The following is a 26,435-nucleotide window of genomic DNA, read 5'->3' on the forward strand; positions in this document are numbered from 1 at the left end:
TGAAGGATTCCCAGGACCTTACCTTGTAATTTACCCTCCTAAAGAATAAAGAAATACCGAAAGGGGCGCCAATTTTGGGGCCTACAGGTTGTCGGCGTCTGCTCGGAGCATTCTAGCTTCCGAGCCGTGTGTGTGATTAAGTGTTAATTCTCGTTACAGGTCTCCTTTAAAAAGTGCTCTGTGTGTGTGCTTAAAGTAAAGAATTTCGGGTGAAAGCCAACGCCTACCGCCCTACGGGCCGGTTTCCTCTGCTGCTATGGAGACTGCTGAAAAACGCCGCTGTTCTGCTGTCGCTAAGGCTGAAAACCAAAAACGCTGGGCTGCTGTCCTAGCGTTAGTAAATTGCTGGCCTCCTGCTGCCGATTGGCTGGAAACAGGAAACGCTAGGGCTGTCCTGTATCTGCTGATGAAAACGCTGAGGTTCTGGAGTGTGGTGACATCTGCAAAGCTGAAAACGCCCAAGGTTGAGGGAGGTGCTGATGGAGATGAAAAATGCTAGGGGTACTGCTGGGGTTCTGCTGAGAAGGTGCCTGTTGAGCTTGTGCTCCTGCTGCCTCTGCCAGAAAGTGCTAACTTGGGTTTGCTTATATATTAACTTAGCAAAATTGCCCTACCTACTTTTGTTGGAAAGTCACTTAAAAATAATAAGTGAAAAATACCAAAAATAGGGAAAATAGGCTAAATGCATTGGAAAATTCTCCTGATTGAATCTAATGGATTCTGAAGGGAATACTGATGATCATGTTGTGTGCAACCAGAGGATATGCATCTACACTAAGTGACTGGGCATGCACGGTCTACGAATAGACTCACAAAGGTGCCAGATCACTTCTAATCTAGACTTGACTGGACTGACTGAACCCTGATCATGTTGTAGCTTGTCCACGGACACATAGGGTTGGATGTGTCACGTGACACAGTTGACTTCGCGACAGAGTTATAAAATGTTCCCCTTGTCATTCCGAAGGTAATAACGAGAACACATTTCACGGCCCAAAATAGCAATTCCCTAATTTTTAGGAGATGCTTCTGTTGGGCTCCCACTGGTCTTCTTACCATCTATCCTCATTGGGACCGCATCCAAAAGTGCAATGTCGCCCAACTGTCAGATACTTTCAGTTGGTGATCCCACCTTGACTTTATGCCTTTATTGAGTTCACTTCCTAGTATCCACCAACTTGCTAAGTGCGATGGGGGGACCTACATGACCTTGACTGAGCCTAGACACCCTCTTACTATACGATTTCCAGTGCCGACCAACTTCCCGTCTGCGGGTGAAACTACCGTTCACATTGGCCATACAATGTCCGACCATTTGCAACTTCCAAAGAGAGAGTCTCAAAAACAAAACAAAAATCATTGGAAAGAAACCAACAACTAAGGTTAGCAGTTGCCACGTCCTCGTGACAGCCAACTTTATATTCACCTGAATTGGCGGCGCGGCTCGAGACTACGCCCGACAAGATGGGGCCACCAACGGAGGCAGTTCTAGCGGCGCCCGCACGGGATGTAGCCATTACGCTTGTCATTGGAAAACTTCGTTTTCATTGTCAAGGGTACTTAGGGCACGAGGACTTTTTCATCATGCCTTTGGAAGGGTGTGACCTCCTCCTAGGAATCCCTTGGTACCATAAGAACAACGTCGTGGTCGACTATCGGGCCAAGAAAGCGACTTTGACAAATGAGAAGGGCAGAAAAATTGTACTAGATGTAAAATTGAAGGGCGAGTCCGTCCCTATTGTATCTGCTTCGGCCATTTCAAAATTAATGGAATCCAGTCTTTTTGTTTACTCAATCTATTTGAAAGAAATGAATGATGAACATCGAATGAACATGTCTGAACTAGACAAAGAACGACAAGATTTTTTGCACACATATACCAACTGTTTCTCAGAAGGCCTGCCAGGCGAGTTACTCCCATCTTGTACTAAGGACCATACTATTGTTTTGATTCCTGGAAGCACACCATCGAACCGGCCACCTTACCGTGTTAGCCAAGCCCAGAATGAAGAATCATGAACCAAGTGAAAGACCTTGAAAAGGGTCTCATCCAGCCGAGTACTTCACCCTACTGCTCTCCGGTTTTACTAGTACTAAATAAAGACGGATCTTGGAGGATGTGCATCGATTATAGAGCTCTCAATAAAATCACTATCAAGAACAGATTCCTGATTCCAAGGATCAATGATACTCTTGACCGACTTCATGGATCCTCTTGTTTCAGCAGGATTGATTTGAAAAGCGGATATCATCAGATCAGAATCGCTCCGGGAGATGTCTACAAGACGGCCTTTCGCACAAGCTTTGGTTTATACGAATTTTTGGTGATGCCTTTGAGACTTACCAATGCTCCAAGGACTTTCAACAGAATGATGGATAGGATTTTCCGAGAGCATCGATCTTTTGTGGGAACTTTCTTTGATGATATTATAGTTTTCTCCAAGGATAAAACAAAATTCCTGAAATTGAATATGATTGATTTGTACTCTCTCATTTGACTTGTTTGAGTGCACGAACTGAAAGACAAAATGACTGCAGCATTTCGGTCTCATAAATCTCTATAGACATGATCACAATAAGGACTAGTTAATCCGGCATCAGTGAGGTCCGGGATGGATCTAGATGTGGTTACTAAATACGTTGTTGGCAATCATGGTCTGAGATTTAGAATGAATTTTTCTGTGATTTGTCATGTGATGTCTTGTGATGTCGGGTGATGTCCTGTGATCTCCTGTGATGTGACTGTCGTCTTTGTACAAGTGCTAGATGTGTCGTGTCTAGTGCGTCGGTACTTAGAGTCAGTGTCTACTGAGACAGTTTATGGCCTCTTTGTTTTGCAAGCGTAATCGAGGGCAATTACAATTCTTTCAAGAGGGGGGTATGTCACAAACCGATGCGTAGCAGCCCCTGTTGTACGGACATAGCAGTACGGACAGGCTGACGTGGCAGAGTGCCACGTGGCAGACAGTACGAATTCTTTCAAGAGGGGGGTATGTCACAAACCGATGCGTAGCAGCCCCTGTTGTACGGACATAGCAGTACGGACAGGCTGACGTGGCAGAGTGCCACGTGGCAGACAGTACGAATTTCCGGGTTCTGCACTGGCGTCGCTCACATTTCAGAGTGTACGGACTTTCACATTTTACGTTGGCTGCTGACATGGCCTAGCTATACGGATTTCCGCAATTAGTATTGCTGCTTTTTGTTGGCAGATTTTAGCCTAGTTGCTTTTGGGAAGCATTGCTTTTGAGTTTTAAGCATTTTGAGTTTTAATGCTTTTAGCAACCCTTGTAATCTTTATAAGTGACCCAAGGGGGCTCACTTCTTAGAGCATCTAAACGCAGAGTCAGAGAGCGAGCACCTGCGAGAAGTTGTACTTTGCTCACAGATTAATATAAAAGAAATACCGAAAGGGGCGCCAGTCTTTGGGGCCAATCTCTCTTGGCACGGAACTACGTCGGGCCATGTTGACTCTCTCGTAATTTGTGAATTGTTTTAAGGAATCTCTGCTCTGTCGCGACAAAATCTAGACTTGGGGTATCCAAGTTTGTTACACTTGTAGACATCTCTAGGAGTAATCCTAATATGATGGTATCCATGTTTGAATTGATTCTACTAAACCAAGTAGAACACTGTAACCTATCATGTGGATCATCGATCCAGAGTATTGGAAACCTGTTCCTGATGATGATTTTTTAAGAGCCCTATAGTCAATGCACATCCTCCAAAATCCGTCTTTCTTCTGCACAAGTAGCACTGGAGAACAAAAAGGGAAAGTACTTGATTGAATCAAGCCCTTTTCCAATACGCCACTGCCTTGGCCCACAATTTCTTCCTATTGTGCTCTACTAACTCTGTACGGGGTCATCCCTGATATCAAATCAATTGTGATTCTTTGGCCGCTCTATAGGTAACTCGGCAGATAGACTCTATGAAAATAAAAAAAGTCGACCACCAAGTCTAAGCATTCCCTTTCAGAAAAGAAGCAGATTTTCTGACTTTGGAATCTTTTGTAAAATTGTCTCCAGAAAATGCCGCATCTATAACCGGCCTGTACAACGTAGAGGGCGGTACTATTTCAATTACCTGTTAACTTTACACAGAGCACTGAGAAGGGAAGAGAACACAGTTGCGTCCAGCGACTAGAATGTCACTGCGCACACGAGACCGACACCCTGTAGGCCCCAAAGACTGGCGCCCCTTTCGGTATTTCTTTATTCAAATTAAGGTAGACGATCCGACCACTTAGCACAAGCTTTCACAAAGCTGTCCAAACCTGGCGAGGGCTGAAAACGCAGGTTTTCGACCTGATTTTGGCAACATAACGGCGCAAAAACCCCTGTAGGTCAAAAGCACCTGTCTAGGACGGATTCCCTCGCTATCTGGAAGCTTTCTGGTGAGCTGTCACAGAAATTCAACGGGCTGTAATTCCCTGTTTTTCACTGCCGGGTGCCCAAAAGCTTGTACACGCATCCCAAGGCTCTCACGAGGCTCCCCCGGGGTTCCCTTGCAGTTTAGGTGCGAAACCCTAAACCTGCAGAAAAACACAGCAGGCTGTAATTCGCTATTTCGGATCGTTTTTAGCGGAGCGAACACCCCTACGCGTGTCCCAAGGGCTCCCGCACGCAATGGGACAGTTCCCCTGTGAATTGGACGAGTTTTCACGCGAGAAAACTCTCCGAACTCGCAATCTTTTGCGATGGAACTGTGCGTACCTGTGGGGGATTAGCAATTAGCTAATCCGGTTCTTGTTCAGAAGGCTCTTGCCTTGGCAAACGCGCATAAACCCCCAGAACTGTACATGTTCATCTGAGTAGCCCATCTAGTGGGACATTACCATATGTGCCAAAGGGGAGAGAGAGATGCACGAGAGCAAATCATCGCGCTACATGAGACAGAGGAGAAGGCAAGCTTTCCATTAAAGCTGTAGATCGGCACCCACTACTCACACACACACTGTAGCTCCTTATGATCAAAAATCAGCCTCCTCTCTCAAATTGGGCGCCCCTCTTCAGCTGGAAGTAGCAAACTCCTCAGAAGCCGCCATGTGTCCAGTTTGCCCCTTTTGAGTTAATTTTCTAGTTCCCACTGACTTATAAAGTTATAAGTGACTTTCCGAGTGGCCCAGACTTCATTTGGCGCACACAGGCTTCCATACTCGTCAGAATTCAGAGCTAACTGGCCCGACCAGTCCCAGACTGACCGACCCAGACTCCCGCTGTGAGAAACCTATTCGGCCGCAGCCGTTTCACACTGGCCATGCAATGTCCACTTGCACCTTTTCAAGGGTTCCGGGGAAAACAAGTAAAAATAAAATAAATAAAAATATCTAGTACTTATTTCCGGAAGGCAACAGGAAAAATACACCTCCTGGTGACACACCCCACCCTTGAAATACTGCAAGCGACCTCGCTTGCATGCCAATAATACATGCAGTATCTCCTGATATCACATATATTCTATGATGGGAATCCAAGATATACATGCTTCCGGAAATGTAGCGTTGGACGATTAAACAATCCCACCAACCTGGCTACGACACATATATCAAGCATAGAAGCCTTCTAGTGTACTCTGAAGCACAAACTTCTCTAGCTAAATTCTGTATGGAAAGAGTAGATACAATTGCTTAACTACTCTCTTGAGCATCATGAACCATGCTCTTGCCTTGCTCCAAAAAGTCTACATCAAGTCACTGTGGGTTCCATCTGAAAGGCTTCAAGATACAATTGCAATAGCTGAGGTGAATCAAGCAATTCAGACTCTTCCATCCATTTGGCATCCAATGATGGATAGTTCTTGAACTTCACCAAATAGCGTCTTGCAACCTTTCCTCTAACCTTTCTTTCTTTATGTGCCAATATTGCCGGGAACAAGGATTTCATCCGATTCTTCCACTTCGGGTTGTTCCTCATCAAACATATTCTCTGGCACATCACCAACAAAGGGTCTTAGAAGGCTAACATGAAAAGCATTATGTATTTTCCAGCCTTCTGGTAGCTTTAACCTGTAAGCTACATCGCTGATCTTTTCTGAAATTTGAAAAGGACCATAATATCGCATACTGAGCTTAGGAAACAAGCGTTCCTTGCCTTTCCTTTTCCTTAACCTGGCCTTTTCAAAGCGAAAAAGCACCCAATCACCAAGTGAAAATACAAGTTCACGACGGTGACGATCAGCAGCTTTCTTTTGTTTAGCCTGAGTCTTCTCAAGAGCAATCTTTATCTTCCTGTATGTTTCATCCATATCTTGCACATACTTATCTGCCTCAAAATTCTTATCCTTAGTCTGCAAAATGGGCGGGACTTTCTTTCCTCCTTCCACTATCTCAAATGGTACCTTACCTGTTGACGTATGCACAGTGTTATTGTAAGCATATTCAACCAATGGAAGATGATGTTCCCAAGTTGCCTTGTGCTTTGACACATAACATTTGAGCAGGTCCAGGACAGTAGAATTTGCCTCTTCTGACTGTCCATCTGTTTGTGTAACTAAGTCAGACTTTGTAAATAATTAATTTATTTACGAGAACAGAATCATCTAATTAGTTGTGTGTACACCAGAATAGACCTAGCAGTTCTAAGGCCTCAGGTGAGCCTAAATGCGGGCCACAACACCTCAGAGGGACCTTAGCAGAAATTACCCTGAAGCCCTAGTGATTGGGAAATCGGGTCTTCAGAAAGGGGTAAGCAATAGCCTCAGATTTTAGGCTCAGGAAAAATACGCGCGTCACTACAAGCACATGAATGAGATGGGGTCCTTAGAACAGTGACCCTAAGGCTAATAAAGCCTTAGGGTAAGTTTCGTTAAATTAAATTTAACGGTCCGTGCCCGGGCAGGCGGCCGGACAGGTGTGAACAGGTAAAGGCGGTGCAGTGCCAGTGCGGCATTGCGTCGGCAGACCTTCGGTGTTCTCATAAAAGAATCATTGATAGCATTTGTTAGTTAGTTGCACATTTTTAATTAATGAGCTAGAAGTTTTTAAAGTCAAAAGTTGAATGGTTTTTAAGTTTTTAAAGTAAGTGTGCCAAGTGGCACAAACTAACTCTCTCTCACTCTCACTCTCACCCTCTCTCTCTTCCTAGCGCCCCCTCTCCCTGATGGCTATTTAGGAGCCCCCCCTCCCCCATTTTCAGGGCTGGCAATGCACCTACCCCCCTAATGTGAGCGTGCTCTATGCGGTGGAGCCCTCCATTGAAGCTTGAGAGAAGCCCCTTGCGACATATGTGGTAGCCTTGTGCTCCCATTGTCAAGAACAAGGGATCTCACAGTCATAGACACCTTCTGGTGAAGTTTCATCGCGAGAAGCTGCCATAGACGCTCTCTTAGCAGAGTGCGGCTGCTGCAATTCTCTGTTTTCAGCCCCTAATCACCTCGATTAGGGCTGTTTTCAGTAGATCAGCCATAGAAATTCTCTTCTCTCTCCTTATCCTAAGTCTACATCAAGTTTGGCGCGATTCCATCGCGAAGAAGACCTCTGTTTCGGCGTAGGGGTGTGCACAGGTAAGAATTTCAGGTTATGTGCAGAAAATTACAGCAAGCATGTGCGTGTGCATTTTGCTTGTTTCTCTTTTGTGTTCGATGCATGAATGAATGAGCATGAAGGCAACACATAACGGAAGTTGGACTCTCCTCTGTGAGAGCTTCCGATGAGCTGTTTTGGAAGATAGACTCTCTTTTCGAGAGCTTCCAACCAGTCTCGCAGAAGAGGGGAAATCCCCTAAGCAGAAAGAAAGTGGAAACACTTTCTCAGTCAGTAGTCAGAACAGAACAGAAGAAAGAATAGAGGACGGGCGTGTGCCCCGTTCTTGTGCTTGTAAAGATTCTCCCTTAGTAATAAAGATATTCTCTTTATGGGGGGGGGACCAGCCCATCTTCTGGTCCCCAATGGAGTGTAAAGTTTTCTCTCTCCCTCTAATTCTCTTGAGTATTTGAAGTGCAATTAAACGTCAGTTTACGCTTCCGTATTTTTTTTGTGACAGTGGTATCAGAGCAAGGTTCTCTCTCTCTTCCTGAAGGGATCGACGACTCTTGGCAGATTGCAGAAATGGGAGGACGCGAGATAGAGTTCTCTCCTTCAACAGCAGATGGAAGAGTTGCAGAAAGCTCTCTCCCATCCAGAAGTCCAAAAGATTCTCCATACTCTTGAAAAAGGGAAGGAGAAAATGCCGATGGAGTCGGGAGAAATCCCGCAAAACCCAAAGGCGCCACAACCAAGGAAAGATCCTTTGATTGGAACCTCCCGCATGCACGAGAGGCAGAAGAAACCTCCAGAACGTCATGTGCGGTTTAATCCAAAAGTTCAAGAGCAGGATCCCCCTGATTCCCCTCAGTTCTCTTTCATGAAGGATCTGGATGACATAGTTGCTCCGAAAGACATGTTTCTCGACGATCCGTCGCAGCAAGAAGTGCATTCAAGGGAAAGGACTCCTGTCCACAAGGAATCTAAGCATAGAAAGAAGGAGCACCATAAGAAGAAACACCATAGGCAGAAAACATTCAAGTCGGGAGATAAAGATGTGAAATTCGACACCTACAATGGACGGCGTGATAATGACAAAGCTTTGGCTTTCATCCGCCAATTTGAAGTTGCATTTACAGAAGGGAATTTCAAGGAAAGATCCAAGCTTCGCCATGTCAGTTTGTACCTGAAAGGCACCGCCAGCAATTGGTGGTTAACCCTTATCCTGGAAGATCGCAAACCCCAAGATTGGACTGCCTTCAAGAAGAAGTTCTACGCACAGTTCCTTCCTTCCTCCAGACTATGAGGAAGAGGTAAAGAAAGAATGGGATCGACTTTCACAGTCAGAGAACGAAACTGTTCCACACTATGTGGATAGGTTTTGGGACGTTCTCTTGAAAGTCACTCCATTCAAGAAGATTGACGATTCGGAGAAGATGCGCAAGTTTGAAGCAGGTTTGCATGAAGCCTTGCAAAAGGCTATGAAGCTTTACCCTCGAGGTAACTTGCAGATACTTATGGAATCAGCCCGCATAGCTGATGGAATACATGACAAGGGGACTCCCAGGAAGATGGAGCAAAGCACTTACCATGCCAAGCAGAAGGCTCTCCATGAGCAGCCTACCTCTTCTACTTCTTCTCAAAAGAAGAAAAGAACCGCCTCCGAAGCAGAAGCAAAGCCAAATCAGCCCAAGAGAGGGAGATATTTCTCTCCTGCTGAGTTGCGAACCTACATTAGTGAAGGAAGATGCTTCAAGTGCGGACAAGTTGGTCATATGAAGGGTGACTGTCCAACCAAACCTCCACAACCACCCTCTTCCAATGCAATCCCGGATGTACAGGGAAATACAACCAAGGATGGAAAAGAAAGAGCTCTTCTCAAAGCATGGGGTAGTATCAACAACCAGTGGGCTCTTATTTTGTTTCACCCTGGTAGTACAGACAACTTCATCTCTACCAAGCTAGCTGACGACCTGAACTTGCAGCCCAATCGTTTTGGAGTCTCTATTCAAGCGCAATCTGCTTTCAAAGGACGGAACTCAAACTCTACTCCAATCATAGGGAAGTTGAATCTAAAGGTCGACGACTACAAGGATCAAGAGTCTTTCTTACTAGCTTCACTTGAAGGATGCGATGTTATCTTGGGAATGCCTTGGCACTACAAGATGCATCCCATTCCTGACTATGTTCAGAAAACCTTATCTTTTGCTCATAAAGGAAAGGAGTATCTTGTACTTGCAGATGCAGGTGATTGACGTATTCCTATCGCCAATCACATTGCCATCAATAAAGAAATGAAAAAGTGTGTTTCAGCGTACTTGATTTTTGCAAGAGAGAGAGATGTGTCTGTTTCACAACTTTCTTTCTCTTTAGAGCAAAAAAGACTTAAGTTAATACAAAGATATAAAGATTGTTTTGCAGATGAACTTCCAAATGAACTCCCACCTTCGCGACCTGAGGATCATACAATTGATTTGATCCCAGGAAGTTCTCCTCCAAATCAGTCCCCTTATCGAGTTAGTCTAATGCAGCAAGAGGAAATTCTCAAGCAGGTTAACGAACTTTTGGAGAAGGGCTTAATAAGGCCTAGTACTTCTCCATATTGTTCACCTGTCTTGCTAGTACAAAAAAAGGATGGCACATTCCGCATGTGCATAGACTATAGATCTCTAAACAAGATCACAATCAAGAATCGATTTCCAATCCCTCGGATTGACGACATTCTTGATAAGTTACAATGAGCCAGTGTCTTTAGTCGTATAGACTTGAAGAGCGGTTATCATCAAATCCGCATAGCTCCTCCGGATGTGCATAAGACTTCATTTAGAACAACCTTCGGGTTGTATGAATTTCTAGTGATGCCTTTTGGGCTCACTAATGCACCAGCTACATTCAACAGAATGATGGATAGAATCTTCCACTCATACAGAAGCTTTACAGGCGTTTTCTTTGATGACGTCTTAATCTTCTCAGAGACGGAAGACGAACACTATAAGCATCTCGCCTTAGTGTTTGAAGAATTACGCAAACACAAATTATTTGTGAATGCTAAGAAGAGTGAGTTCTTTCTAAAAGAAATCCACTATTTGGGCCATATAGTATCTCACAACCAGGTGAGAATGGACCCTGATAAAATTCAAGCAGTTGTAGAATGGCCTACGCCAACTACAGTACATGATGTACGAAGTTTCCTTGGCCTCTGTTCTTATTATCGGCGTTTCATTCGAGCTTTTGCCGCGATAGCAGGTCCCCTCCATGACCTGACAAAGAAGCGGATTCCATTCCATTGAGGGTCTGGACAAAAACAAGCTTTCGAAAAGCTGAAGTATCTACTCAGTCACGGACCTGTTCTCACCGTCCCTGATCTTCGCAAACCTTTCGAGATATACTGCGATGCATCTGGAGATTGTGTAGGAGCAGTTTTGAACCAAGAGGGTCACGCGATAGCCTATGAAAGTCGGCGCCTTAAAGATGCAGAGTTGCATGCCTCCAAATACGAAAAAGAGCTAATGGCAATAATTCATGCTCTTTCCATTTGGAAACACTATCTATTAGGAGCTGATTTTATTATCAAGACAGATCATCAAAGTCTTTGCTACTTTCTCACACAGAGAAAGTTATCAGAAAAGCAGATGAGATGGGCCAACTTTCTTTCAATGTTCCATTTTCAGATTTTACACACTTCTGGAACAAAGAATGCAGTTGCAGATGCTCTCTCCAGGCGTCCAAAGATCAATGCACTAACAACAATTTATCATGAGGAACTAGAATCTCTCAGCGAGATGTATCCTCAAGATCCAGACTTCGCCACAATTTGGGCAGATCTTCAAGCTGGTCACCCAAAGCCACCTTATTCTATCAGGGATAATACACTCTATCGTCAACAAGCAATATGCATAGCTCAACCCTTACGACAAAAGGTGATGGATGAAGCACATAATTCTCCTTATGCCGGGCATCGGGGAATTGCTTCCACCACTAGTGCCCTCGAAAGGTATTTCTTTTGGCCAACACTCCGTGCGGACGTTGAAAAACATGTACGTGAGTGTTTAGTCTGCCAAAAGGTAAAATATGACAGACATAAAGTTTATGGCAAGCTTCAGCCGCTCCCTGTGCCTAACACGCCATGGGAAAGTATTGCCATGGATTTTATTACGGATCTTCCTCGATCCAAGAATGGAAATGATGCAATCTGTACTATAGTAGACAGATTCAGTAAGCAAGCCCACTTTCTTCCAGTAAAGAAGACGATCAAAGCTGATCACATGGCTAGAATATTTCTAGCTCAGATTTTTAAACACCATGGATTGCCAAAGACTATTGTGAGCGACAGAGATCCCCGCATGACTAGTCTATTTTGGCAGACATTGTTCGAAAACTTGGGAACTAAGCTTGATTTTTCATCAGCTTATCATCCTCAAACAGATGGTCAAAGCGAAATCACTAATGCCAACTGTTTTAGATCTCCTCAAGTGCTATGTTTCGGAACGACAATCCAAATGGGAACAGTACTTACCAATAGTTGAGTTTGCGTATAATAATACCATACATTCCTCAACTGGTAAAGCCCCTTTCGAAATTATTTATGGGAAGCCACTCTTACTTCCTATTATGGTGACCAAAGAAAACATCTTCGCCGCAGATGAATTTGTGCGCAATATTGATATTACCCATCAACAAGTAAAGCAAGCGATTCTTCGTACTCAAGAGTAACAGAAGAGAAAAGCAGACAAGCACAGAAGGAATCTCAATCTTGAAAAAGGACAATATGTCCTGCTTCGGTTTGAGAAAGCTAGATTGAAAAAGCGGGTCGGCAAAGGGAAAGTTGTCAAACTTTCCCATAGATTTTACGACCCTTTCAAAATTACAGATAAAATCAATGATGTGACTTTCAGATTGGATTTGCCTTCTAACTCGCGCATCCACAATGCTTTTCATGTCAGTCTCCTCCGACCATATGTTGGACCTCCTCCAGTGGCGCCCGTACAAGAAGATCCTCAAGAAGTCGAAGAGACTGAGGAAATCCTTCAACCTGAACAGATAATACACCACTCGGAGAGACAACTCAAGTCGGGGAGTCTACATCGAAAGTATTTAGTCAAGTTCAAGAATTACACTCCTTTAGATGCAAAGTGGATGACTGAGTCCGATCTTAAGGACTACCCTGACATCTTGCACAGTTATGTTGACGCTCTACAGTTGAGGTCAACTGTTTAGAACCAAGAGGGATGTAACTAAGCCAGACTTTGTAAATAATTAATTTATTTACGAGAACAGAATCATCTAATTAGTTGTGTGTACACCAGAATAGACCTAGCAGTTCTAAGGCCTAAGGTGAGCCTAAATGTGGGCCACAACACCTCAGAGGGACCTTAGCAGAAATTACCCTGAAGCCCTAGTGATTGGGAAATCGGGTCTTCAGAAAGGGGTAAGCAATAGCCTCAGATTTTAGACTCAGGAAAAATACGCGCGTCAGTACAAGCACATGAATGAGATGGGGTCCTTAGAACAGTGACCCTAAGGCTAATAAAGCCTTAGGGTAAGTTTCGTTAAATTAAATTTAACGGTCCGTGCCCGGGCAGGCGGCCGGACAAGTGTGAACAAGTAAAGGCGGTGCAGTGCCAGTGCGGCATTGCGTCGGCAGACCTTTGGTGTTCTCATAAAAGAATCATTGATAGCATTTGTTAGTTAGTTGCACATTTTTAATTAATGAGCTAGAAGTTTTTAAAGTCAAAAGTTGAATGGTTTTTAAGTTTTTAAAGTAAGTGTGCCAAGTGGCACAAACTAACTCTCTCTCACTCTCACTCTCACCCTCTCTCTCTTCCTAGCGCCCCCTCTCCCTGATGGCTATTTAGGAGCCCCCCCCCCCCCATTTTCAAGGCTGGCAGTGCACCTACCCCCCTAATGTGAGCGTGCTCTATGCGGTGGAGCCCTCCATTGAAGCTTGAGAGCAGCCCCTTGCGACATGTGTGGTAGCCTTGTGCTCCCATTGTCAAGAACAAGGGATCTCACAGTCATAGACACCTTCTGGTGAAGTTTCATCGCGAGAAGCTGCCATAGACGCTCTCTTAGCAGAGTGCGGCTGCTGTAATTCTCTGTTTTCAGCCCCTAATCACCTCGATTAGGGTTGTTTTCAGAAGACCTCTGTTTCGGCGTAGGGGTGTGCACAGGTAAGAATTTCAGGTTATGTGCAGAAAATTACAGCAAGCATGTGCGTGTGCATTTTGCTTGTTTCGCTTTTGTGTTCGATGCATGAATGAATGAGCATGAAGGCAACACATAACGGAAGTTGGACTCTCCTCTGTGAGAGCTTCCGATGAGCTGTTTTGGAAGATAGACTCTCTTTTCGAGAGCTTCCAACCAGTCTCGCAGAAGAGGGGAAATCCCCTAAGCAGAAAGAAAGTGGAAACACTTTCTCAGTCAGTAGTCAGAACAGAACGGAAGAAAGAATAGAGGACGGGCGTATGCCCCGTTCCTGTGCTTGTAAAGATTCTCCCTTAGTAATAAAGATATTCTCTTTATGGGGGGGGACCAGCCCATCTTCTGGTCCCCAATGGAGTGTAAAGTTTTCTCTCTCCCTCTAATTCTCTTGAGTATTTGAAGTGCAATTAAACGTCAGTTTATGCTTCCGTATTTTTTTTGTGACAGTTTGCGGATGAAACGAAGAAGAGAACTTTAGCGTAGTGCCCATGTTCTCAAACAATGCCTTCCAGAAAAGACTCGTCATACGTGGATCCCTGTCACTGACAGTTGACTGAGGCATTCCGTGATATTTAAAGATATTGCTCATAAATATCTTGACCATGTGTTCTGGCTTTATCTTCTTCCTCACAAGAATGAAATGGGCCTGCTTACTGAACCTACAAATGATAGTCCAAATCCCATCATTGCCTGTTTGCGTCCTTGGAAGATCAAAGATAAAGTCCATTGCTATGCTTTCCCATGGCCTATCTGGGATTGGCAATGGCTGCAACAATCCCAGTTGCTTTTGTCTGTCAAATTTGACTTTTTGGCATACTAAGCATGATCTTACAAATGTGTCAACATCTTGACGCAAAGCTGGCCAATAGAAGAATGCCTCAACCCCTTTTACTGTCGCATCAATTCCACGATGCCCAGCATAAGGTGGAGCATGACTTTCCATCAAAATCTTTGGCCGTAACTGTTTAGTAACGCATAACTTTCCATGCATCATGAGAAAGTCATTCTTAAGCATATGGTGCTCATGATGTTTCCCATCAACAAGCTCGTCATAGATCCTTGCAAAATCTGAATCTTCAGCATATTGTGTCTTCATTTCGTCTAGTTCACAATGGTACGGAATTGACACTGCTGAAATTTGGGGCTTTCGTGACAACGCATCAGCCACCACGTTCTTTTTCCCTTGCACATGCATAATCTGAAAATGGAACATTGACAAGATGTTTGCCCATTGCATGTGCTTCTCAGACAACTTCGTCTGTGTGAGAAAATATCGCAAGGTTTGATGATCCGTTTGAACAACAAAATCAGCCCCTAGCAGATAGTGTTTCCAACTAGTGAGAGCATGAATTACTGCCAGCAATTCTTTCTCATAGACTTACAAGTTTCTTTCAGTCTTCAAAAGAATTCTGCTCTCATATGCGACTACTCGGCCATTCTGCATTAGAACTGCACCAAGACTATGGCCACACGCATCACACTGAACCACAAAAGGTTTTGAAAGATCTCGCAAAATGATTACCAGATCTGAAGTCGGCTTCTCTTTCAAGTGTTTGAACGCTAAAATTTCCTTAGCTGTCCACTTGAAAGTAACTCCTTTTCCTTGTAGTGCATGGAGTGGAGAAGCAATCTCAGCAAAATTTCGGATGAACCTCCTGTAGTGGGAACATAAGCCTAGAAAGCTTCTAATGTCATGTACGGACTTCAAGTTTGGCCATGACCTAATTGCTTCCACTTTAGCGGGATCCATGCGTACCCCATCCTTTGTAACAATGTGCCCAAGGAAGTGAATTTCTTGCAAAAAGAATTCACTCTTCTTCGCATTAATGAGTAGCATGTTCTTGCGTAACTCATTGAAAACTGCAGTCAAGTGATCCCTATGCTCCTCTTCAGACTTCGAATAGACAATCATGTCATCAAAGAAGGTACCCACGAAGTTTCTATGTGCTCTAAAAATTCTGTCCATCATTCTATTAAACGTGGCAGGAGCATTTGTGAGACCAAATGGCATGACAAGAAACTCATAGAGACCAAATGTTGTCTTGAACACAGACTTATGGACATCTTCTGGCCTAATGCATATCTGATGGTACCCACTCTTTAGGTCTATTCTTGTAAACAATGACGCTCCCTCAAGCCGATCAAGAATGTCATCTATCCTCGGTATGGGGAACCTGTTCTTGATGGTATTCTTATTCAAGGCGCGATAGTCAATGCACATGCGCCATGAACCATCCTTCTTCTGCACTAAGAGTACAGGCGAACAAAAAGGGGATGAATTGGGCTGAATCAGCCCCTTCTCTAAAAGCTCGTTGACCTGACTCATAATATCTTTCTGCTGGGCTGCACTAACCCTGTATGGTGGTCTATTCGGTGGACTAGAACCTGGCACAAGATCTATAGTATGATCCTCAAGTCTCTCAGGAGGTAACTCCCCTGGCAAAGAGTCCGAAAAACAATCACTGAAACCACTCAAAAAAGTTGACCTGTCTTTATCTAAGGTAGACAAATTAGATACAACTTGAGGTACTTCTTTTGCAAAGATCAAGTACGCAGAAAGATGATTCTTTATTACAGATGAAATAGCAGAAGCAGAAACAACTGGAACAGACTCGCCTTTAAGCTTTACATCAAGGGCATGAGTCTTTCCTCTATGTACAAGGGTAATCTTTTTGTTGTAAGTATCCACAATAGCATGCAACCTGTAACACCATGGGATACCCAGTAACACATCACAGCCCTCAAGTGGCATAATATGAAATTCTTCCGCATCCACATAGCTCTGAATGTGCAGACGAAGCTTCCCCAAAATGGGAGTAACGGGCTCTGAATGACCTAGGCATGCCAAACCTGCTTCCCCTGTAATACCCATCTCCTCTGCACGAATGCCCAACTTTGATGCCAATTCTTGTGATATGAAATTTGCACGGGCTCCTGGATCAAAGAAAACCAGCACTGTCTGGTCTCTAACTTTGCCCCAAGCTCTGCACAACTCCGTGGCATCTGTGTTTGGCTGGTCTCCAACCAAATCTGGAACAAGTCCTGCACTTGGCTTTGGCTTCTTCCCTTTATGGTCTAACTTGTCATCCTTATCCTGTGACTTCTTCTGTGGGCATTCATTTGCAAAATGTCCTTCCCGTTCACAAATGTAGCATTTCTTGGCCTTCCCAAGAGCTTTTCGTTCTTCAAAAGTTTTGCCAGAAAAATGCCTCTTTTGTCCTTGTCCTCGTCCCGAAGAAGACTTAGACTGCTTCTTGGACGTATCACCTTCTTCAGTGGAGGGCTTCTTTGTGGGAGGCTCAGAAGGCTTTGTTGCAACATTGCCCTTGGTTGAAAACTGTTTGCCCTGGGACCCTTTCTTGTGGCTATTAAATCCATCGGAATCTCCCTTCGACAGATTGCTAGCCACTCTTGCATTCTCTATCAACTGAAACATATTCATGACAGTAGTCTTTGTGCAATAGTCCCTGATTTTCTTGGGAATCCGCAACAGTACTTCTCAATTTGTTCTGACAATGGCACAAACCTGTAAGAGGTGACTGGCAACAGTGCGGCCCAAAACTGTTTATTGTACTCTTCCAAATTCGCACACTGTTTAGCATTCAACTCGTGCCATTCTGTCATCACATCCACTTCAAAAGTGTTTGTCAACCATGCAGGCGCAAAAAGCTGTTTAAATTGGGCCCACGTTGTTGGGGCTTGACCCTGGTTCAACAATGCGGTCCACCATTGAAGCGCATTCCCTTTCAAGAAAGTGGCAGCCTTGTGTATCTTTGAAGATTCCGTGAAGTTTCCTCCAGCATAAGCTGCATCGAACTGTTGTATGAAGGTCAAAGCCTTCAATTGATCCTCAGTTCCTCTCAAAGTTTCAAACTTCACTCCCTGCCCACCTTCCTTGTAATCCTTACGCTGACTCAAAGGAGCCACGTTATCATAAACAGGTGCCTGTAACAGTGGTGCTCCATGATTGTTCATTCCAGCACTCGCATCAACTGTTTTACCTGTGGTATCTGCATTTTGTACGTATGGCTGCGAAAAACCAGCCATACCAAATTGTGTTCCAGGCACTCGAAACTGGCCGTAGGCACCCTGAAAACCTGGTTGGACACCCATGTTCGCGTACATAGGGTTACCCATGCCTGTTTGCATTGTCCCGAACACATTCCCTGGCATATAACCTGTGAAAGGTCCAGCCATAGCTTGAAACACTGAACCACCTCCAAAATAACGAGGATAAGTATTAGGTAATGGAAGGGTCTGACGCATAGCGTGTTCATTACTCCCTTGACCATTCACAAACGGTTCCTGTCCAACTAAAGCAAGCTGCTTTGGATCATTGGACACCGCTAGTTGCTCAACCACATGGGCTTTCCCTCGAGCATCATGAGTCCTCTGCGCAATGGAAATCTCCTTTTCTTGCAACGGCTCAGTCATGCCCTGTGTAGGAGGCTGAAAACCCTGTGTCGGAGCCTGTAAGAACTCCTGCATCCTTGGATTGTTAGCCAACTGCTGAAACATGTCCATGCAGCAACGCAGTTGAGTTCTAAACAACCTGTCCTCTTCTTGAAGAGTTGAAGGAACTTTCTCCGTGCCATGTGAGGAAGATCCCTCTTCAAGTACTTGGTCTCTCTTCTCTGCCATAACGACAAGCTCTGTGTTGCTTTCACCCACAACAATCCACGCTGCACTTTTTGAAGAAAAAGTGACTATCCCGTCGATGGAACCATATAACCGGCCTGTACAACGTAGAGGGCGGTACTATTTCAATTACTTGTTAACTTTACACAGAGCACTGAGAAGGGAAGAGAACACAGTTGCGTCCAGCGACTAGAATGTCACTGCGCCACACGAGACCGACACCCTGTAGGCCCCAAAGACTGGCACCCCTTTCGGTATTTCTTTATTCAAATTAAGGTAAACGATCCGACCACTTAGCACAAGCTTTCACAAAGCTGTCCAAACCTGGCGAGGGCTGAAAACGCAGGTTTTCGACCTGATTTTGGCAACATAACGGTGCAAAAACCCCTGTAGGTCAAAAGCACCTGTCTACGACGGATTCCCTCGCTATCTGGAAGCTTTCTGGTGAGCTGTCACAGAAATTCAACGGGCTGTAATTCCCTGTTTTTCACTGCCGGGTGCCCAAAAGCCTGTACACGCATCCCAAGGCTCTCACGAGGCTCCCCCGGGGTTCCCTTGCAGTTTAGGTGCGAAACCCTAAACCTGCAGAAAAACACAGCAGGCTGTAATTCGCTGTTTCGGATCGTTTTTAGCGGAGCGAACACGCCTATGCGTGTCCCAAGGGCTCCCGCACGCAATGGGACAGTTCCCCTGTGAATTGGACGAGTTTTCACGCGAGAAAACTCTCCGAACTCGCAATCTTTCGCGATGGAACTGTGCGTACTTGTGGGGGATTAGCAATTAGCTAATCCGGTTCCTGTTCAGAAGGCTCTTGCCTTGGCAAACGCGCATAAACCCCAAGAATTGTACATGTTCATCTGAGTAGCCCATCTAGTGGGGCATTACCATATGTGCCAAAGGGGAGAGAGAGATGCACGAGAGCAAATCATCGCGCTACATGAGACAGAGGAGAAGGCAAGCTTTCCATTAAAGCTGTAGACCTGCACCCACTACTCACACACACACTATAGCTCCTTATGATCAAAAATCAGCCTCCTCTCGCCCCCTCTTTAGCTGGAAGTAGCAAACTCCTCAGAAGCCGCCATGTGTCCAGTTTGCCTCTTTTGAATTAATTTTCTAGTTCCCACTGACTTATAACGTTATAAGTGACTTTCCGAGCGGCCCAGACTTCATTTGGCGCATGCAGGCTTCCATACTCATCAGAATTCAGTGCTAACTGGCCCAACCAGTCCCAGACTGACCGACCCAAACTCCCGCTGTGAGAAACCTATTCGGCCGCAGCCGTTTCACACTGGCCATGCAATGTCCACTTGCACCTTTTCAAGGGTTCCGGGGAAAACAAGTAAAAATAAAATAAATAAAAATATCTAGTACTTATTTACGGAAGGCAATTGGGAAAAATACACCTCCTGGTGACAGCATCGAATTGCTTAATAAAAACCAAAGCTTTGCTCGCATCTCGAGGCCGTAAAAAATGTCCAACTTCAAACTCTTGGGCTCCATCTCTAAAGTCCTGCGTCAAATGATCGTATATAGGCATCAAATGATTGTATAGTATCTGCCTCATAAGATGGTTTCCCTCTAAACCAAAAGATGAACCAAATGTTGGAGGCATCTCATCAAGATATCGATCGATACACTATATCTATATAGGCACGTGAAAGATCATTCAATACGCTTTTCAATTGATATCTCAAACACGCACCCTCTCTAGCTACACTCACACCCTCTACCTACATACTCTCTCTCTCTCTATCAAGTAATTAGTTGCATTGCAAACTCTAAAGTAATTAGAATATTTTACATGTTTTCAAGTTCTTGTATACCCATATGCGTGTCTGATGCGCCCTCGGCGTGTCCTACTTGCGTATGGGGTGTGTAGAGAGTAGGTAGACACTCCCTGCAAGGTGAGCGCCTCATAACATGGGGACATGTGAGCCGTATAAAAAGTCCTTGACTTGCTATATCTTTTCATTGGCTAACCCAGTCGAGCTTGGTGGACGGGGTTGAAAGCCGTACATTAACATTCAAGGACTGAACACTAGAAACACATGCTTAGCACTATTGTAAGCAAATTCCAAAATTGGTAGATAATCTTCTCAATCAGACTATTCCTTCCACAATTCGCGCCATGTTCCACGATTGGGAGAGCTAAGATCTCCAAACTTCTGGTCCAGCTCAAGCACGGCCTTTGCTCCTCCTTCAAGCTTCAAGTATGATTAGGCAATGCCATGTCATCACTTTGTGACATACTCTCACACTATGTTGAGGAATACCATCTCTATAATAACTATCGATAGAGAAGTGACCGGTAGTATCCAAAGAGTGTGCCTAAGTAAGAGGTGGAATCCTCTGAGTGAGATCCTTGCGTCTGTAAACCATAATAACCGGAGGCAGCTCTGATTCTTTCTGTAAACCATAATAATCGGAGGCACCTCTGATTCCATCTCTGTCTCATGCATCTCCTTTTCTTTGCTTTTCTTCGTCTGGAACTCTCTGCCTCAGATCTCACTCGCTAGAAGTACCTATGCAAGAAGACTCTGTCAGAGCCTCTTGCCTCTCCTTTGCTGCTCTCTATGCTCATGCATTATCCTGCGAGTGCATGCAGCAGTCATATGGCCTTGTCTCCCATATGAAAAACAATGTCTAGGAGACCAATGAAGAAGACTCTCTGCCATATATCTCCCATGAACAGTAGGAAGAGATGAACCGAAGCAGAACCGTCGCGAGAGAGGAGTGAAGGATAACTCTGATAGTGGGGGTCCATGGGGGTCCGATCTCCGTCAAAGAGAGTCGGACCTCACCAAGTAAATCTCCCAAGCTCCTCCCAATCCCTGAAAAATAAGGCCAAAACTTCGAAAGAAGACTTGATAATCTGATAGTCACAGCGAGACCCTCGCCCAAGCCAGACACGTCCATGCCCTCTCTCCATCTGTAGAAGTAGCATAAGGCTCTGCTCCAATGCAAAGGGCTCTATGCCAGAACCTCATTTGCTTAATCTGAGGTCACAAACAAGCTCTAAAGCAACCTCTCCCCAATCAAATATATCCAAAACTTGATTGAGGCCTAGTGAAAGACTGCCTAGCGATAGTCTCTAAGCTCTCAGGTGAAAAGCTTGATTCCAACCACTTTGTAGACCAAACATGTGCCCATAGGCACCCACAAACACATAGCCACATAAGCTCATCTAGAGGATGCATACACCACCCCATAGGCTCACCTTGGAGATGCATTCCTTGCCTCAAGCCATCCACAAGAGCACTCCTTACCAATCCCTTGAACTCATCTCCTACTTGCATATGGATCCACGATATGCATGTTGCCCACCATAACTCAATCCCAACGTGTGTAATGTGAGTTGTCCTTGAATAACGTTATTGCCTCTATTCCATAAAAGTAAACTTGCTAGTCATCCATGTGTGCCTAACATCGAGCTACATAATGTCAGATATCATCAGTCAATTATAGTGTTGAGACCAACAGCAACAATGCAAAGTCATCAGAGACCTTACCAACCACATACATAACTTGTAAACAATCAACTACAACTTGTTGCCACACAAAATTAACAATAGCAAGAACAAAATGCGCACATTTACAAGTCCAGTTAGGCACCTTATATCTTCCCAAGTTGAGAACCGTGATGACACCTATGGGGCTCTCATCCTCTGCTGTCTTGATGACTGTTCCCACAGTGGGCTGTCCTAAGATGATGTCCACAAAGCCACTAAGATCCCACGTGGCATCATCCAGGTATGTACGAAGCAAAGCTTTCACCCCATGAAAATCCTCTTCTTTTGGATCGAAAAACTCAAAATCCACATTCACAATCTCCTGCTTGAGCCATCAAAAAGGGAAGTTTCTCAATATGGGCAACTGCATTTGTTACCTGAGCTGGAGAATTCAGCTCATCAAAAAGGGAAGTTTCTCAACATGGGCAACTGCATTTGTTACCTCCTGGAGAACTCAACTCATTACAATGTAGAAATGTGCCAAAAGCTCTTTAAGTAATAATTAAGGAGAGAATACTACCTGAGAGTCATCGTCCTCTTCGTCAGAATCATTCGTATCTTGAACTCCCAGTGCTTTGTCTGATGGTCCATCGTCAAAGGCTTGCTGATTTTGCTTTCTCTTCTTCATGGAGTTGTAGCAATTCTCTCTCTCTCTCTCTCTCTCTCTCTCTCTCTCTCACACACACACACACACAAACACACACAAACACAAAAGTCTCTCCTCTTCCTTTCTATGCCGTAAAATGTTTTTGAGCCGCCAGGGCAACAGCATGGCTGCAACAAATTAGTCCATGTTAAAACGAGCATCATCCTCTCTAATTAATGCTAGTATGTGACCCGTGCATTGTTGCGGCCAAGAGGAAGCAAGGCCCAACTCTTATTGCCTTCTTTGTAAGGTAATAATTTTTTAAAACATTACATATGCATCCTTGAGATCGTCACAATTATATCCATACAAATAAAATGATCCTTCTAAGCTCTAATAAGTTTTTCCATTTGGCATTTTAGTCACATCTTAAGTAGAAGAATGGAAGAGATAACATCTCGATTCTCTCAAAAGACAACCATATCAATTGCTTCCTCCGGACGAAAAAGAGAAACATTAACAAATGTCTTCATGCTAAACAAACCACACTCGGCATAAATATTGGCCCAAAGAATTTCCAAGAATGCTCTTTTTTTCAACAGTCCCTAACTAACGATCCCATCAATGATTTGTTTGTTGACCTCATTGTCTTGCATGATGGAATGTGCATCAAACACTCAAGCATAGGTGATTGTATTTGGAGAGTCCCCCCTCTCCTCACATTCTCTAAATACATCTTAGGGCTTCCTTGCTTTTGTCCAACATATCCTATAACCAATGTAGCCTAAAAGTGGCATGCCACATTAGGAGTCTGTCAAAAACTCATTGTGCTTTCAAAAGTGCGCTACATTTGGCATGCATGTTGGGCATGATACCTTTTTTTCAATAGGCTCTAAATAAAAATCTCATGATGGAAATGTTTGCCCACATCAAGGCCTTGCATGTTGCCACACCCTTCAGAATGGAAGCATATGTGATCACCTTTGAAGAGAAGCTCAAGCTCCACAATCACTTGAAAAATAGCCTTGAGCTTCCCGGTCTTGCCCTTGTTCGACATATCTTGCTATCAATGTAGTTCAAGAGATAGCATTCTCCATTAAAAGCATAAAATCTTGAGTTTTTGAAATTATGTACCACTTGCCATATGGCAATATAAGCTAGTATGTGATCCACGAATTTGAATGTTCCTCACTTTGCATCAACTTGTACCTTATGTGATCACCTTTGAAGAGAAGCTCAAGTTCCATAATCACTTGAAAATAGCCTTGAGCTTCCCGGTCTTGCCCTTGTTGGGCATATCTTGCTATCAATGTAGTTCAAGAGATAGCATTCTCCATTAAAAGCATAAAGTCTTGAGCTTTTGAAATTATATACCACTTGCCATACGACAATATAAGCTAGTATGTGATCCATGCATTTGGATGTTCCTCACTTTGCATAAACTTGTATGTAATGGAATTGGCCTATTTAATTTGAGAGTAGCGAAAATTAATGAGAGTACTTTTGAGAAATGACTTTGTGAGCATAGCGGGTGAACATAATTGAAGATAGCAACATAATCATAGCAATTAGTTAACTTGGCATGAACAATACTTTTGCAAAAGATAGAATTTAGAGAACATGACAACAGTTGAGGACCGGATTTATGTGGAGCCGATCCCCCCTCCAATAGGCATTTGTATTATGATTTCTCCCATTAAGAGAGACTTGTTACAATAAAATCTTTGTGTTCCTTTTGACCTAGGTGATGCAATGAAGATGGAAAGCTTCATGTATCACAAACATAACATAAACTTGAAGAAAGCTTTAACTATCCCAAGCCTCACCCCAAGACCTCAAACACCTTCGAAGGTGGAGAGAGCTAGCAGGGAATGAGGGTAGGGAAGAGGAAGAAGAAACATTTCGTAGGAGAAAGAATTAGTTCCTCACTTATCATAACTCTTGTTGCTAGCATACATAATAGCATAGTAATGAAGAAGAAGGAGATGGCAAGCTTAAGCATTGAAGCATGGCTCTTGGTTGGATTTGCACTCCATATCCAAGAGTGTTGGTGTAGGCTCTCAACCTATACTTGCTTGGAGAAGGAGAGAGAGCTCTTGCACTTTGCATATATAGCACACAATGAGAGTGTTTGTGAATGTGTGTGGGTGAGTATACCCCCTAAGCAACCCCCTAGCTTTCTTGGGTCGACCCTCCCTTGTAGCTCATGCTTGAAGCTCATTGGACCCCTCCAGGCCTAGGCTTAGCCAATCACAAGCAGGAGGCATTACAAGCAGCAAGGGTAGCCTTGAGACAAGTGTCCCCCTTTCCCCTTTGAGAGAGAGGGCTAGATAAATGCTAAATCAATTAATTAAATCTCCTAAATTATTATTGGACCCCTTGGGTGGCCAACCAATAAGCTTCAGGCACACCATGAGGGCAACATGAGGAGGAACTTGACAAGTGTCCCTTTTGCTTTCTTTGTACCATGCATGCCTTGTGTGAGTGTGTGGGTGTTCTTTGACTTTTTGACACCTCAAGCCCCTCATGCATAGGCCCAGTTCCCACCACAAGCTTGGCTCATAAGCACTTTAAGCTTGGGCTGGGTTCTCACCTCAAGTGCAACCCTAGCATCTCCAGCATGTCAAGCACCTCATGAAGGGGATCGGGGAGCACCACAGACGGAGAGTGCGGGAGAGAGAAGGAGACACACACACAATGTGGGTGGGGAGACTCAATGAGTGAGCAGCCCCCTATACACTTATGCTATGTATAAGGTATACAAGTCAGTGGGTGCCCAGACTTTGGGCGGCCGGGCAAGGCACAGGCGCCTATACCCCAACAACCTCCCACTTAAAAGCGATTGTGCCTTTAAGCAAGGGAACCTAGTCTAAAGACTACAAAAGGTGAGAGAAAACCGCTCTCAACCGATGCCCACTGGATGGCTGTGATCGTGTGCATCCGGTTGTCCTGCTCCCGTGTAAGTCCATACACCACCAGACATACCGCACACGTACTGCAAGTATGTACGCAATACCTGCATATCTCCCTCGTGCACTATGCCATCATCAGTCAACAAACGACTGACAACCCCAATTGCAAATGCTCCCACTGAAGCTGCGATATCCGGTCTCAAGATCAACATCTCATACATGAGACCACCGAATGCCGATGCAATGCTAGCGGGCCCTGCTAGCTCTACGGAGCATACATCAACATATATATCCCTGGCAATAGGCATCTCTGACTGACAAGGCGTGTCAGCCACATGCATCTCCTGACTGTCCGCAAAAGACGCATCAACCTGTCGTGCAATCTCATAGCACACCAGCTGCTCTAGGTGTCTGCTGGAAGACATATCCTGCACAACTATATCCCCATGCTCACTGTCGAGCATAGAAAGGAATGATTGCATAATCGCTGACGTCTCAGCCTCCTCTGCAATCATCCATTGCAAACATGACCACTCAATCTGCTGTGACTCACTAGAGCTCTCATGCTCTAACTCCGTATGCATAGACTCTTGCACAACGTCCTCCTGTCGTGACTCACTAGAGCAAGACCGCTCTACCTGTCTATCCTGCATAGAAGTATCTCGCACAACTGACTCTCTGCTTTGCTCAGTCACTAGCAAAGCATGCATGTCTGACTCTATCACCTCTCTGTGTGACTGCTCAAGTTGTGCCGCAACTGTGTGCACAACGAGCTCACTACTCTGCACTCCATGCAAAGTACCCTGCAACCCATGAGCAAAAGAGACTCGCCTGCTCTCTCGCTCTCTACCTGGCTGCGTGATCACAGAGACAACACCGTCTCTCGCGTGAACCACATGCAATGGGTAACCTGTACCACTCCTGGCACCTCTCGCAATCACTAGCGAACCCAAATGCATCACAAAATCTCGCTCTCGTAGAGAAATCTGACATCCACAATCCCGTAACTGTCTCACTGAGATCAAATCCCGTCTCAGATCTGGCACATAACGCACATGACGCAGGGTAAATCTCATACCACTGGGCAAGGACAAACATACGTCTCCTGCACCCTCAATGTCATA

The 26,435-nt window shown here is 44.6% G+C and overlaps 1 protein-coding gene across 2 annotated transcripts in view; it reads right to left on the reverse strand.

Moving 5' to 3' along the window:
• The window catches only part of LOC147461232 (protein BCCIP homolog), a 49,386-nt gene extending 26,719 nt beyond the window's left edge, over window positions 1-22,667 (reverse strand). The window contains exons 1-2 of one of the 2 annotated variants that reach the window (XM_086508830.1): window positions 22,334-22,667; window positions 21,917-22,138 (exon numbers count right to left, since the gene is read on the reverse strand). In XM_086508830.1, the coding sequence (XP_086364956.1) occupies window positions 21,917-22,138; window positions 22,334-22,441 (330 nt within the window). In that variant the 5' untranslated portion in view covers window positions 22,442-22,667. The remainder of the gene's footprint in view (window positions 1-21,916; window positions 22,139-22,333) is intronic. The other variant, XM_086508831.1, reaches the window with a different exon arrangement.
• Between the last annotated feature and the right edge of the window lie 3,768 nt (window positions 22,668-26,435).

Source organism: Adiantum capillus-veneris, chromosome 3, assembly GCF_014529385.1.
Source record: "Adiantum capillus-veneris isolate H3 chromosome 3, ASM1452938v2, whole genome shotgun sequence".
NCBI classification, from domain to species: domain Eukaryota; kingdom Viridiplantae; phylum Streptophyta; class Polypodiopsida; order Polypodiales; family Pteridaceae; genus Adiantum; species Adiantum capillus-veneris.